The sequence below is a fragment of the Taeniopygia guttata genome, chromosome 4 (assembly GCF_048771995.1).
Source record: "Taeniopygia guttata chromosome 4, bTaeGut7.mat, whole genome shotgun sequence".
NCBI classification, from domain to species: domain Eukaryota; kingdom Metazoa; phylum Chordata; class Aves; order Passeriformes; family Estrildidae; genus Taeniopygia; species Taeniopygia guttata.
In genome coordinates, this window is record NC_133028.1 from 52,980,310 (window position 1) to 52,995,987 (window position 15,678).

The window sequence follows — 15,678 nt, forward strand, 5'->3', positions numbered from 1 at the left end:
TGGGTGCAAGTCAAAGGCAGCTTGTGGATACTTCAGAGGGCTCCTCAAGACTTGACCTGAAGAAGCAGCTGTCTATGAGAATGCAGCCTATGGCTTCAGGCCTTGCACCTTTATTAAGTGTTTCCCAATCATTATTTCTCCCAAATGAACGCTAGCAGCAAAGGACATGTGGTAGCATCAAAACCAGAGAGTGGTCTTTTTGTCACTTAATAACAAAGAAAACGAGACTCTGTACTATGAGCCATTTTAATGAATCCACCTGCAAAAACCAATAAGTTCCTTTCCCCTCCAAGAAAGCCAAAGAAATTGTTTCAGTTAGTACTTAACTGCTTACCCACAAAAAATAAATAGAATTTAGATTTTTTTTTTTTTTTACTAATGAAGTATATGTCAATTAAAATCTTGTAAGTACTGTAGAACAAATAAAACTGATTTATTAAATATTGGTCAAGACTTCTTTATTTTTCCTGACACTACAATACTTCAAAAATAAAACTGAAGTTAATTTTATACAATTATACAAGTGTTACTGAACCACAGTATGTCTTAGCAGCAAAGTGATCAATATGACCAGTTAAAGAGTCTTCTGAAAAGCTGTTATTTTTAGGAGAATTACCTCCTTGAACACACACAAATACTATCATAACTTACCTCAAATTCCTTTACCACACAAAATTATTCTAAAAAGGTATTTTTTCAGATCATATTGAAAGTATGTTTTTTAAAAATCACAGAAAAACAAAAAAGTTTGTCTTTAGAAGCCATCTTTTTTATCTTTTTCTTGCTCTGAAAGTCATGTTGCAGATGAATCTAATAATTAAAGCCCAATTAAATAAACTCTGAGATGGATAATGACAATAGAGGTTTCATCACTAGCCCAACATGAAATATTTTTAGAAACAAAGAAACAGAATCGCTAATAATCACATATAAAAGTACTCGTTCATAAATGCATTTTTAAGTGGTAACTAAACTAATTCAGAAATATCCATAGTAATTATCAGGTACTGTATTGGCAATGTGTTCATCAGCCAGAAAATCTCCAAATATGAGCCATTTCTGGAGACTCAAAATAACCATGGTTCACCTACCTACATGTAACCCAGTGCTCACTTCTGGATGGCCACTCACAGAGAAAAGGATTTCTTCCACAGATGAACTGTCAGCACTGGACATTCAAGGCCAGTTCATGGCCCTTGTTCTCACCAAGTTCAACTTCATTAATTGTTTTCTGTAGTCTAAAGTAAACAAGTTGAGGAAGTGTTTTAGTACTGATGGAGCAGAATGGAAAATGGGCGGATCTTGATAAATCATTGGTGCATGATCTTCCACACTGTGTGGGCAAGCATTGCTAGCAAGACTTTGCCACTATAACCTATGCATAAATGAAACACCAATGCTTCAAACTAAAGTTTGCTGTAAAGCTATTTTTAGCAAAAAAGAATAACTACCATTCTTAACAGTGCTAATACTTCCTCTATTGCCACGAACAACAGTGGCTGTTATCTAGTCTAAGAATGAAATGCTTTTTTCTTTTAAAGAAGCAGAAATAACTGCAAACGCACTGAGATATCTTAGTGCACTTTCTGTACAGCTGTAATGATAGCAAGACAGTTTCACACATTAGCTGATGTGCTTATTGAAAAGAGCAGATGCATGTCCCCCTTGAATAGCATTACACCACATTTCCACTCAGAAAGGGATTTTTGTAAGCCTGGGTTCGACAGCTGACACAGCAGCTCAAAAACTTGGGTGCTGCCTTATTATTACAGGTTCTATTATAATCACTGTAATTAAAGAACTGACAGCATTTTCATTATGAATTCTTATCCAGGGGTTAATAATTGAGCTGTAAAATTTGCTTTGGGACGGAATTTTGCATCTATCACAGAATGACTAGGCTGGAAGAGACCTTCAACATCATCGAGTCCAACCCATGCCCTAACACCTCAACTAAACCATAGACCAAGTGCCACATCCAGTCTTTTTTTAAACGCATCCAAGGATGGTGACTCCACCACCTCCCTGGGCAGATCACTCCAGCACTTTATCACTTTTTCCATAAAATCTTTTTCCTAATATCCAACCTATATTTCCCTTGGCGCAGCTTAAGACTCCGTCCTCTAGTTCTGTCAGTAGGTATGAATACCTTTCTCATTGCATGGAAGAAAAAGAATCTGGGGTTTTTCCACTTTTCTCCGAATACAGACAATTAATAATTGCATTTATAATGCCTAAAAACATCTAAAAGCATTCTGAACTACCATGCCTATAACAATAGAGAAGCCCTTCCAGATATTTTTAAGAAAATTATTCAATAAAAATGTCTCATTTTGGTTTTGTGGACATAAGATGGACAAGAGATTTATGAGATACGGAGTCCAGCCAGTGGACTCACTTGTGTCTTTAGGCAGGTAATGTCTCTGTGATCACCTTCCCTGTCTCTGGAAGGAGAATAATGGGTGTAATGATCTGCACATGAAACACACTCACTGAAACCTCAGAACACGCTGTGTAGCTGACATGTCATTTTTAATATAATATATGACTGCTGACCCTTGCACATCTGCAGACCTTATATTCTTTCACATGGATCCACATAGATCTTGTTTGTGTGACAAGTCAGGCCACCTACTGATGCCAACTTCATAAATACACTTGTCCCATATAATCACTGAGGGCTATTATCAAGAGTTTCTAGATCCTGACTATATCTGAATGTTGAAGGCTTAATTTCAGGAGTCTAGAGAGCTTAACAAGAATACTTACCCACTTAACTGTAAACAGATTTTTTTCTAAGCTGTGTAATCAATCATGAAAATATGTGAACGAAGCGTTAGCTTACTCCAATATTTCAAAACTTACTACTGCTGGTACTACCTTTTGCCATCTCCCTCCACATACCTCATCAAAAATCTGTGTTGAAATGATGTGAAAACTCATCTTTTTAAACTCTAAAGAACCTCTCAAAAACAGAATCCCTCATCCATGTAAGGTAAATCAACAAAAGAAGAACTCTTGGAAGTAGTACCATTAGAAGAACAGCCCTACTTTCAAAACTCTGAATAAATGAACTCTACTAGGCACAGGTATATCTCTTTCCTGAGGGTTTTTAAACAGAAAGATTCACATCAACAGACATGAAGTCATGACATCAATAGAATTTCAAAGCAGTTTGCAAACAGAGATATTGCAGTTATCAGTCTCTTCAACATTATATTTTCTCTGCTTGCCTTGATTCACAGTCATTGAGGATTGTGGTATCATTATCCACAGCTAATACTGACCAGAATAAAGCACTGCTATAGCTGTACAGGGAAAAAAAAAGCTTTAGGCTTTAATCCTCTGACACTATGTTCACAATCATTATTACTTCCACTACTAATTCTCTAAGGCTGTAATAGTATCCTTAAAAACATTAAAAAGCTGCTCCGTAAGTATTTAAGACATGAGCTAAATTACAGCAGAAATCAGAACAAGTGAAATAGCTGAAATTAATACTTCATTGTACCAGTATGACTTATAATGTACACATGTTCTCCCTCTTCAGCTATAAAAATACAGGATATGTTTTTAATGGTATTGGCTTTAACGTCAGGAAACATTAAAAATTGCCATTGCACCAGTACTAGAATTACATTACTCCTTCAAATAAACCCAAATAAGAAAAAAGAAGTCCTTGTTCTCCTGCAGGTAAGTGGCACCAACACAATCTCAAACTGGCAACATAATTTCTTGCTGACATCATTAGTGTCTGTCTCCCTCTACCTGCTTTAATGCTATTAGTTTACAAAGTTTACCAAACACTAGAGTTCATATTATAATCAAACAAGGTGAGCCAGTGATTGGCAAGCAACAAAGAGCTTCCAAGAAAAACTATTACCAAGAAAACACACCTAGAAATAACTGTGCAAGGTCAGATGAGTACATTTTATCACAGTTTTAAAGAATGTTTCAGGCAGAGAGAAATTAAAAATGTTTAAAAAATAAACAAACAAACAAAAAAACAACCACAAGCAAAAAACCCCAACAAACACATTAAAAAAACCCCACCACAGCCCCCAAAAAAGCCCCAAATCCAACAATAACACAAGCTCAAAGTGCTGGTTTTAGAACTACATTGTAAAATCCTCATCCATCTAAAGACCTCTCAGAATTTTTTCATACAAATACTGTGGTAGTTTGTAGGTGTTCTCTAAGCCACACGCTCATCTTACACACACTGACATTACAGAAGGATAAACAGAAACAAAAGATACAAGGTTTTTCACTGACAGTCAAACATCAAAACCCACAAACATGGTAATTTTTAGAATAAAATTTGTTCATTTTTAAAAGTAAGTTAAAAAGAGTATGCGTACATGTCTGTGTCGTTCTCCAAATAAATTTACTCCCTATACAGCAAAGTACATGAAAACCTCAATTCTTCAGTACCTTCTTTCTTCAAAAACTGGTAAGAGTTTGCTGAATCTTATGGAAGGAGCTCAAAGTTCAGACAGCTCGTTTAGCCTGTTACAAACCTCACTACCAAATTACAGCTGCAGTTGGAATGAAGGAATGAGTAAATATGTACTGCTTTGTCTTTCCCATAAGCAAATAAGGTAAGAGGTTCATGTCCCCAAAATCAATATTGATAAAGAAAATCCATATCAGTAAAGAAAGTTAATACCCTGTTTATTTAACCAGGTGAAAATTTACTGCATCTTCCTTTCTTGACTGAAAGAAAATAAACCAATTATTTGCAGAATGAGTTACCTTTAACTGCCAGTAGTCAGCTGCTAAATTTTGTACACTGCTTCACTCTCTCTTAGTAAACACACAGATGTGTAAACTGCATACTTCTACAAATGGCAACTACTCAGCTGTCCCAAAGAAGCCAATTCCGTACAGCAAAGTCTTATTCTACCTCAAGTAAGAAAAAAGAGTAAAGACCCTCAAAGTTCTACTGTAAACACTGTCATATGATACTCATTCAAGTTAAAAATTCTTGTGAGACAATGAAATAACTTTTGAACTACATGGCTTCTGAACTAAATTACTTTAGAACTACAAGTGTTAAGCAGACTGTCATAGGATTTACTTTAAAATTTAGCAGAATAAGATAGTATACAAAGAAGTAAAATAATTGCAATCTAAATGACAGTCATGGAAAAAATTCCTAGAATCAGTTTTAGATTTAAATATAATTTTAAATATACAAATAAATGAAGAAGCAAGACACGGAAAATTATGCTACTTCATTTCTGGTTCACACACTTCATTTTTTAGAGGTTTTTTTAACAATGAAAGATAGCATTTCTTGAACAAGATCCACCAGCAGTCTTCTCCTTATAGCCACCCTAAAGCAAACAGGCTAAGAACTGTTCATGCAGGTTTCAGCTCCAAACATTCAAAGGTGCTTCTGGGTGGTGCCAGATAGGTTTGCAGAAACTGAAGGGTAAAAGCATCAGAAACACAGTCATCAGTCACAAGTCGGCAGGCAAAAAAGCAGCAGACCTAGCAGGAAAGGTTATAGCTAAGAATCCTACAAGAACCCTGAGGAAAAGAGGAGGACTGGGGAAAAGATAAGGGAAAATAAGTTTCGTGGATGAAAGTGAGCTTCCAAAAAGGAGAGTGAGAAATGTCAGAAGAGACATAGACGGTGATATTTGAGAGACTGAAAAGATCCCCCTTACTGCTAAGAGAAGTGCAGAGGCAGAATTTTTGTTTCCTCATTTTATTTTTGGAAGCTCAGTTATCTTCAGTCTGCCTCATTTCAGTTGTCTGTGCACAGACCCCAGGACTTAGACGGAGCTTGCACTAATTTAACTGAACACTGCACTTTTACTCTGGGCAGATTAAACCAAAGAAATGAAGCCTGATTCGTTTTCTAAGTGGCACAGTAATTTGATGCATTTTAGGGACATGAAAGGCATTACTAGAACTGTATTAAAACATTTTAAAAATGGTGTAACCTTAGTCCATAATTCCATGTCATTCACCTCCTCCTTGTTCATTTGCCACATACACCCATTCCTTCCCCTTCATCCCAAACCCATGTCTTGCAGCCCAATAATTTTCATTAGTCTTTCATTTCTATGCCCTTTAATTGCATATTCTCAGTGGTCTTCTAGACACGATTTTTCTATCAGCAACTGCATTGCTGTGGAGGTTGTAATCCTTTAAAGTAAAATCGGATCAATATTCCATTTTTTTAAAAACTTGCCCACTGCCTCACAGGAAAAACAGGAAGCACTGCACCTCACAGATCCTCCACCTTCTTCAACACCAATAAAAATTCACCCATGGTCTGTATTGAGCTTCCTACAGCATCTTCCCTGGCAGACGCAGACATCCTGCAGGTATAACTGATCAGGTAACCAAAGGAGGCAGGCAGGCAGAAAGGCGTTAGGAGAGGATGAAGGACCAGCTGGCCCTTGGCAAGGTCAGAAATGCTTCTGACTCCCACGAACTGCCTCCCACGAACAAAGGTCCAATCCAGCTGCCAGGGACAGAAAGCCAAGCCCACAGTTTCCCTCTCTGTGTGATTCCGAGCAGAGATGTGAGCCAAGGACTGCTCTCCAGGCAGTGTCTCACACACAGGGTATAATGATCCTGGGGACCCTCTGCAGCAGGCTCTCCTGTCAAACCAACTCCACTTTATATCAAATACAAACACACACTCAGCAGTAGAGAAGAAAGAAAGCTGTCCCATTGAAGTGAGTGATCCCCGAGTCAGCTAGCTCACACAAGTCAAATCAGGACACCTGAGGGAGCAGACAAGTATCAACAGTCCTATCTTTTTTCCTGCAAACCCCAGAAACCTTAAACCTTTTGTTTCTACTCAAATATGGCCAAGAATCATAATAAAATATTGATTTTTCTATCTTAATAAAACAATTTTTCCTGTTTCATTTCAATCAGCCACATAACAAAGCAATAATTCTTGACTAGCTTTTTTTTTTCATTTATTTTATAATTCAGCCTCCAAACTTAACATCAAATACATTTCAGACCTCAGCCTTTTAGCACCTCAGTACAACTCCCACAGCTTTCAAGGATTAAGACATCTAGAAACTCATCAATAACTTGGTCAAAGTCCCACCTGTGTAACAGCCCATTAGAATTTTTTTTTTTACTTACATATTTTTGAAAGAAAGGCATTCTGTAATAAAAGAGAACAGGCAGACATACAGTCACGAAAGAAGTCTAAAGAAGTCTAAGCTACATTGCTGCACCAAATGGTACAAAAACAAGTCCATTTCATTCTTAAAACCTACCAGTCTTCTTACCCCATTTTTAAAAAAATGCTCATTTTACAATAAACAACCACTGTCAACATTCATAAAAACCCACACATTATATTCTAAACATATGTAGTAAATGCTGCCCTATTAAACTGAAAGCAACATTGCTGTGACACAGACTGGGATCAGCTTTTTACTGCAAGAATGTTTTCTAAAAGGGAGAAAATTCTCAAATAAAATTAAGTGGAAAGGGTCATATGATGTTTTTATATGCAATTACACTCTTAAGTCAACAGACTCCAATACACAGAGTGACAGGTGTTCATGTAACAGAAATGGTAATCTTAAATTTGACACATGCACATAGATCCACACTGACATTAGCAAAATTGTGTGTACTGTGCACATATTAATGAGACAGAAAACAATCTTCACTCTTTTCCACTTCTCAGTGTGAAGTATTACTGTACATCTAAGTGTTCTACTGTACATCTAATTGGTTCTAATGAATTATGGCATTAAAGAGAAGAGACTGGCACCAGGAGAGTTTGTTTGTATACATATATACACACAAATGTACCTTCCTACCCTTCCTAAATAAAGGTGGTGTCAAAATACACTTTTACGCTAATCCAGCAGACCTTGCACTGACAACAAATCATTAATTGGATTGACAGATAAGAACTGCTATATCATTTTTTAAGTCTTCAAATTGATCATGGTGCAACTGTACTCTCACTACAAGATTCCTAAGGTAATGAACATGCAAAGATCTGGGCGGGAGACAGGATGGACCTCACATTCACCAGCTAGATCATCCTGTCAAAATGAAGTTAAGAATATTAGCTAACATATAGAATACAACCAGAAATCTACATCAGAAAGACCCCACTTCTGACTAAAGCGTTATGATTTTGAGATCTGCTCTTTAGAATCACTCCTAGATTACTCCCAATTCAGGAGTTACTGTATTTCCAAATATGTAAATTGTTTTTCACCTTAAGAGATTTTGTTTGCTGAATTTACATGGCAGCTGCAGCTTTCAGTTACATGTAGCAGGAGCATAAATCACCTCCTTCCTAGATACATTCACAAAAGCTGGAAACAAAGATTTTTTTCATACACCAATGAACAGGAAATACATATTGTTAAGTGTATCACTTGAATCTATTAAAAAAGGAGTCACTTTAGTGCTTGCTTTAGTGATTAATGCAAGAATCCTTCATGTGCTGAAAAAATGATGTTGACTTTTGCTTATCCATTTGTGCCATCTTTTACATGTTTTTCAAAAGCTATTTTTCCTTATTTCTTGTACCATTCATGCATTCAGGAACATGCTTTCTGAGTTTTAATTTGAAATCTCTAATAAGGTTGAAACAAGAGACTCCAGTTATCATTTATCAATTAACATTAATCACAGAAAATCATAATGCAACTGTGTTTCAGAGAAAACATTTCCATGGATGAGACAAGAGGTAGCAATTCCAATGGAAAAAAAAAAATTCATAAGCACTACCACCAAGCTTAATGCACATTCTGAGAATTTAATCTGAGTGTTCTCAACGTGCAATAAGTATAAAGTACTGAACTGTAATTAGTAAAACCCTTTTCAAATGTGTATATAGACAGAACAAGATACAGAATACATACCAGATTTAAGATGGACAGTGTAGCTGTGCTTTGCAAAGTACTACATTAACTAGAAAAATACAAGAGCTAGCTCAAGGACTTGTTCACCATGTGTTAAATACATTTTACAAAACTTCACTGAGTTGTGGAAAGAATCCTCAAACTAAGCAACAGGAATTCTACCTGTCAGCAATGTATTGGCCACACAGAACAGGCATGCACTTGGCAATGCCCTAAAACACAAAAGCCTAAGTCAGACAAGCCCTTAGGTGTTAAAAAAGGAAATTCCCATGGAGCCTCACATTCCTCTGCTGTAATCCTTTACACAAGATTAGCTGAGGGAGGGAGTGTTAAGACCAACACTTAGAAGTGCAGCCCAGTGAATTACAGAGGGAGTCAGAACAACATCTGGGGCAGGAGGTGCAACCTGCATCCTAAGCAATTCAGCTACTTGGCTGTTGCACCAGCACATTTGGCAGCAGTTGGAAATTCCTCCTGGCTGTCACATTGCAGTCTGGACATGCTGCTTTCCATTAAGATAGCTCCCCATCCTAAATGTGTGTGCCCCAGCAATATTTGGCAAGTAAAAGAATAGTAACTGCTGATCAAATCTAGCACTATAAATTTCATCTTTGTTTTCAGTATTGAAAGAAATGCATCAATAATTTTTCTTTATTTTTCTCCTTTTTAGTTACTTCCTTTCTTAAAGTAAAAACAAAAAACATCATTTGTTTTGCTTTTTGTTTTCAGACCTGTCAAATCACCCCACAAACAGCTGAGGGACACTTCAACCCATCCTCCCATTGCAAATAGGCTCTGGCTTCCTCTCCCACTCAGCTGAGTCTCACTGCACCATCACCCTTTCCTTCAGGGATGGATGCAGTTAGAGCACAGAATAAATCAAATTAGAGATTTTAACCCTTGAAATCTAATAAGACACAAGAAGAGTGATTTCTCCACAAGCTTAATTATGATGCTCCTATGATGACAACCAGCCACACAATGAATGCTAAGGCCTGGGACAAAAACAAAGGCAGGAATAGCCTTATGGTGGCAGCATGGACAGCTGAGGAATTTAAGTAATTCTAACCAAGGCTGCAACCCATAATAATATCCAATAGTAAACAATAAAGTGGCAGTACACAGTCTTGTTATACTTTTGCACAGTTTAGTTTTACATGTCTCAAATGATTTATTCACCCTGATCCTCTAGGGGTTGACTTAAGTTAGGCTTTGTCAAAAGCACTAGCCATCAATATCCTTTGCTTTTAATTTGCTACCCTTATAGAAAGCATCCTGCTCCACATTATTCCAGTGACAAATAAATTTTGTTTTTGTAACAAACTTAATAATGCTAGTGTTATAATAATAATGTTCAGCATAGTGCACACTATAGTTGAAATAATGATCCTTACTTCTCCAACTTCAAGCTCAAGAAAAGCTCAATTTTCTATTTGGCCCCAGAGAATGCCCAAAGATATGCAAAACTATACACTAATATATGGATAGATCACATTCTATCCCGGAAACACCTGTGTACATGTAAGGGAACTCTACCATTTCCGCAGAGTTTCAAACAAATTATTCCTTCCTTCCTTTCAGAATGAGTGGCTAAAATTTGTTCTCCTGTGAGATGAGTAAAGGCTAACATTTTAACCTTTACATGTTTCCTAATTTTTGCAGGAAGCTTTCACACTGCTCTCACCATCTCCTTCCTGTAACTGTAAGGCTGCAGAAAGACCTTTCTTCTCCTTCACATGTGTTCTGCAGCAGAGAGACTTTTGCAAGCTCTTCTATGCTGTTTTGCAAAGAGAACTTCTCTGCACACAGGGAGGCTGCCCTGTCACCACAAACACTGTTCCAGGTACAACAACTGTGCAGCCAGCACCAGCCAAACCTAGGACATGCACATCCTCCTACTTCTCAAGCATCCTAATCTGAGTCGCTGTCAAATCTTATCCTACATTCACCTTGCACCCTCAAAAGCACTCCGACTAGTTCCAAGGAGAGGGAAGGGAAGACTTCACAAATTTTCACATATTTCATATTTAGGCCAGCATCTGCTCATGCCACCTCAAGAGAACATTATGTATCCCCTTAAATGCAGCATTAAGAACCAATGTATGAGGTTTTGTGATAATTATTAAATGCCTTCTATCTTTTAGGGATGAACACAGGACAAACTTCCACCTTTCAAGTCTGATTTTGTGCATCATTTTATGTGCTTCCTCTATGAGAAGTGACTGAAGGACTGTCCAGAGCATTTCCACTCCCAGGCTTTGAAGGAAAGAAATACGTATTGTCTAATGCTAGATATCATTTCATAGAAGAAGTATATTTCTGGAAAGCTTTTAGGAAAATTAATTCCTCTATAGCCTCTAATTTTAAGCTGTCCATAGCATTCACTTTTGTATCTTGCAACAGGAATTTCCACTAGTCAAAATAGATAAACTGATTTATTACATGATACCAGTTAGTTTTCCAAAACAATCACTTTTGGGCTCCAGGAAAATCAGTTCCCTAGAGAAAAAGAGGCACCACAAGAAAAGCAGCTATTTATTACATATATTCTAAAATACAACTCCCTCCTTTCTCAACCTTCCACTGCACTTTGATAAGAGATGCACAGGTTATGTGCTGCCTCTGGATCTAAAGCACATATAAAGGCATTTTTTTGGAAGTCCATTCGCCAGAGAAAATAGAGGGGAAAGAACCTGCTCTTGTCAGAACTTAGCTCCCCCTGGCCAATAGTGAGGACAGCAGGAAGAGGACAAAAAAAGACCTGTGTCAAACAGATTTCTGCAAGTTTTATCACATTACTGTTAGAAGCAGGACAAAAAAATGCTCCAGAATTGCAGGAAAATATCCTGAGGATACATCTTTCCCTACCTGTTCTATTGCTACTAATAGAAATAATAACAGAAGTTTTATTAAAACCTCTCTACAGTTTTACTGAACCTCTAAGGATAATCAATTTATTTACTGTTGATATTTATACTTACTGGTTTGAATATTTTTTTCACACTGCTTTCAATAAATTAGAATAACAGAACCAAAACAAGGCCAATTCCAAGTCCTATGAGCATCTCTTAAATGCACTGCACTTTTTGTTTTGCAGTGTCTCTCCCTCCCTTTTTTTTTAAACTCTATATCAATGCAAGGTTTGCTTTAAAAGGTAAGACTCTTGTAACTTTTTCTTTTGGCATGTTCAGTCTTACTTACAAGTTCCTTTTTTGAGAAGACAAATTTATCATACACTAAGCTATTTCCCTCTGAACAGGGAATACAGGAGACCAGTTGTCAGAATATTGAAATAAGGCAAATGAATGCCTCTAGAAATATGTATCAATTAAAATTAGTGTTTTTAATAGCAAATGAACAATTCTCCACCTCTGAGATGCTTTCTTTGTATAGAAAAGCTGCACCTAATTTGACAGTGCCTTTAATTTTAGCATTCACCTTCTTTCTGAGGGGGGTTAATAGCCCCATGACTAAAATGCCTGTCACAATGGCATTTTTTTGTCAAACTGGAAACTGAGTCAGTTTAACACCACCAATGAATTGCAGGAATTAGAGGATCCTGCTTTCAAATAAACACCCTTCAACTGTGTCAAGAAATTTCAATGAAATAAACATATTATAGTGATGTTTGAGAAGCCTGGTGCTCTCACCAGCTGGCTATAGAATTTGTCATTAGCTACATTTGATCAACCCCCACACCTCACTGTGTTGTACCAAACAGAATTGACATCCCTTGATGCAAATGCTTCTCGAGGGGCAAAGAATCCTGCAAAGGAATGGGTTTGGAATTACAGGGAATGAACAGAATATTTAACACAAGCTGGGCTATGAAGGAGGAATATTTTAACAGCTCCCATGCTAGCAGTGCTTCTCCTTTGAAAGGTAGGACCTGAGCTTTCTGTCCCTGCAGTGCTGAAACACAAAGCAGCTAAACAGCAAGGCCTGGAGCTGATTTTTATTGATTCTGCACCGTTTCACCATTGTATCGCTGTGCTCAGACTGCACGTTAAATACGGATTTGATATAACATGTACATCTTTGTGATTGATTGGGAGCACTAAACAGAAATCTAGAAGGTCACAACGTAACATTCGGTTTTCACTCATTTTCTTGAGAAGCTGAGAAAGAAAGCATTGAAGAAAAGGCAACTTAATTTAATAGACACAGCGTTAAACTAAATGAATATGAGGGAAAAGAAGTCAGAAATAATTCCAGTAAGGGGTTGACAAATCACTTTCAATTGCATTTTAAATTCTCTCAATCTTAACAGTGGCTACATATGCTCACAGATGTGCTCTGATATGCCACTTCAAGCAGGGGACAGATGCCCTCAGGGTACAAACATTCACAGTGAGTATAATTCAGGCTTTATCAGAATCTAGCTATTGCTCTGGGAAGGTCTGGTCCTGCACTACATAGAGAATGTGTTTGTAGAGATTGGACTCATCTCACTGCCTCTGTCTCTCTGCGGTACAGTTCAGAGGCTTTACATAGCATACTCACACAGAGGAGAAAAGGATTTAAAAACTTCCATAAGAGAGCAAACACCCATTCAACAGCTTGTAAAAATGTGTTCAACTCAAGACACAGCAGCAAGATATGATCACCCAATTAGATGTAATTAATTCTGCTAATCATCAGCTTCATAGGCAAGCAGTATCTCTACCAATGAATAGTCATAGTCAACAGGGCATTCCAAAGTCTTATTGACAGCTAATCTATAATACAATAAAAATATTATGCCTTCTTATAAATTGTGACAATCTTATTTGAAAAAAGGCTCACTTGAAAAAGACACTAGCTTTTCAAAACTGTTATCTTCAAACTAAAAGCAGTAAAATAGCCTGTACTCTTTTCGTCCTCCATGCTTTTTGCTTTTAGAGTTGCCACAGACAGAATCAAATTAGAAACTTGAGCAATTTTCCTATTCATTTTTACTTGTGATTTTTAAAAATATTTTTAAAAATTCACATATTTAATATTTCCAAGAAAATACACCTTTATTGACTGTAATGAGATGCACATACAACAGTTTGACTTTCACCCGTGAAAAGAGAAGTGTATGTGGATGACTAAGCATGACAGATTATAATTAGCCCTGTCGTTCCCTGTTCTGTCTTCAGAGACTGGCATAAAATAGGAAGCAGTCTGTATGATTGAATCTTATATGGACTGACTACATTTGCAAATAATGAACAGAATATTCCACATGTGGGATAAAATTTTCCACTTAAACATTCTCAAAGTAATGAGTTTTGAAGTCAAAAGGTAATTATTTCCAGAAAATACCTGTTCCCAAGAAAATACTAGTGTCTTAAATCTGAAGAGAGATGAGTGCTAGTCTGCCTTCATTTCTATTAAAACAGCAGTTTTTCATTTCAACCTAAAGTAATTTTATTTCAAGATGAAAATATCCATAAAACATTTTGTAAAAAAAAAAAAAAAAACAAAAGCAGATTCCATCAAAACATTCTGCAAAAAGACACCACTGCAACTCAAACTTATACCCTGTTTCATTTTTCCACATTTTTCCACGTAACACACTGTGTTATCAAGTCATTTAAAAAAAAACATGGTTTTGCGACTTTTAACAGCTGCTGTTATGACTGTGTGGGAAGCAGTGCACAGAAGACACAGAAGCTGGAGATGAGCCCTAAATGGAGCCAAGCAAAGGCTGTGCTGATCTCACTGAGCACTGAGAGCCAGGTGAAGCCCCACTCCCACTGCAGGGCTCTCCCATCAGCTCTGAGGATGCTGCAAGTCACTGCCATGCTGCACTCTGAGCTCTCAGGCCATTTTCCACTGTCATGCACCTTATTTTTTCTGGTGTCAAGTTATTTCACAGACTGGAGGGATGGAAAGAATAATGCCAAAGCCTGTGCAGTCTGTAATTAACTAAATCTTCCAAGACAGCTTTCTTGGTTTGAATTTCCTAAATTTGCAGACCTGCGCTTCTGACAATGGAACCGCTCTTAAATTCAGTCATTGAGATATTGTATTTTTATCTCCAGATATATGTATGCATCATTCTCCAAAGGGATAAAGTCTTGCAAGTCACTAGTCTAGCATCATATAAATTATTCTGAGACTATTTTATTTATATTTCCTTCTACTGTAAACTCAGATATTCCCAGGAAAGAGTTATAGTTCATTAAAATATTTTTCTGGTTTATGTCCTTTCTGACAAGCCAGACTTGTCAACTCAATGTACCACTCTCAGATTCATGTGTCTGATTTTATTTTCATAATGGGATTATAAAGCAATATGCATACATATTTTAAACCAACAACATCATTCAGAACATTTTCTCATTTAACACTGTTCTCTAATATCAGCCAAAGTGTCTTTGGCCATTCTGCTGCTCACCATGGCACATTTCTTCTGCATGAAAACACTCTGTTTGATCAAGAGCACTAAGAATATGTTACTGCAAGAGATAGGAACAACAAATGGTATAAACACTGTCAACTTGGGACCAATTTTTAACATTACTTATTTCATATGAAAATCACTGAAGCAAAAAGTTCCAAGAACGTATTTTTGCATTTCAGTATTTTTTTTCTTTCAGCTGAGTGAGAAACTCATTTCTGACACCAAAGGAACTGAATCAAGATGCAAATATTCATAAATTGAGCAACGTTATAATCTCACTGAAGCAACCTTTGGGCTCCTTTCCCAGGCCTGGCTAACTGAACACTGCCTCCTGGTTCCCATGGCCTCCTATCAGGCTGCAAGTCCCTACGACTATGAACTTGCTGCTTGTACTTTAAGGAACACAGACTTGAAAGAAGTCATCTTATT

At 37.0% G+C, this 15,678-nt stretch overlaps 1 protein-coding gene across 10 annotated transcripts in view; it reads right to left on the reverse strand.

Annotated features, from left to right (window-relative positions):
* Nucleotides 1-15,678, reverse strand: part of CCSER1 (coiled-coil serine rich protein 1) — a 617,316-nt gene that overhangs the window by 574,541 nt on the left and 27,097 nt on the right. For 2 of the 10 annotated variants that reach the window (XR_012055747.1, XM_072928600.1), the window contains exon 1: nucleotides 1,092-2,080. The exons of 1 other annotated variant lie outside the window; for it this stretch is intronic. Coding sequence is in view for 7 of the 9 variants with exons in the window: in XM_072928600.1 (XP_072784701.1) it covers nucleotides 1,092-1,176 (85 nt within the window). In the remaining 2 variants the exon portion in view is untranslated. Of the gene's footprint in view, nucleotides 1-1,091; nucleotides 2,753-15,678 lie in introns of those variants that run through there. 7 more of the 10 variants (XM_072928595.1, XM_072928599.1, XR_012055746.1 and 4 more) reach the window with 6 other exon arrangements.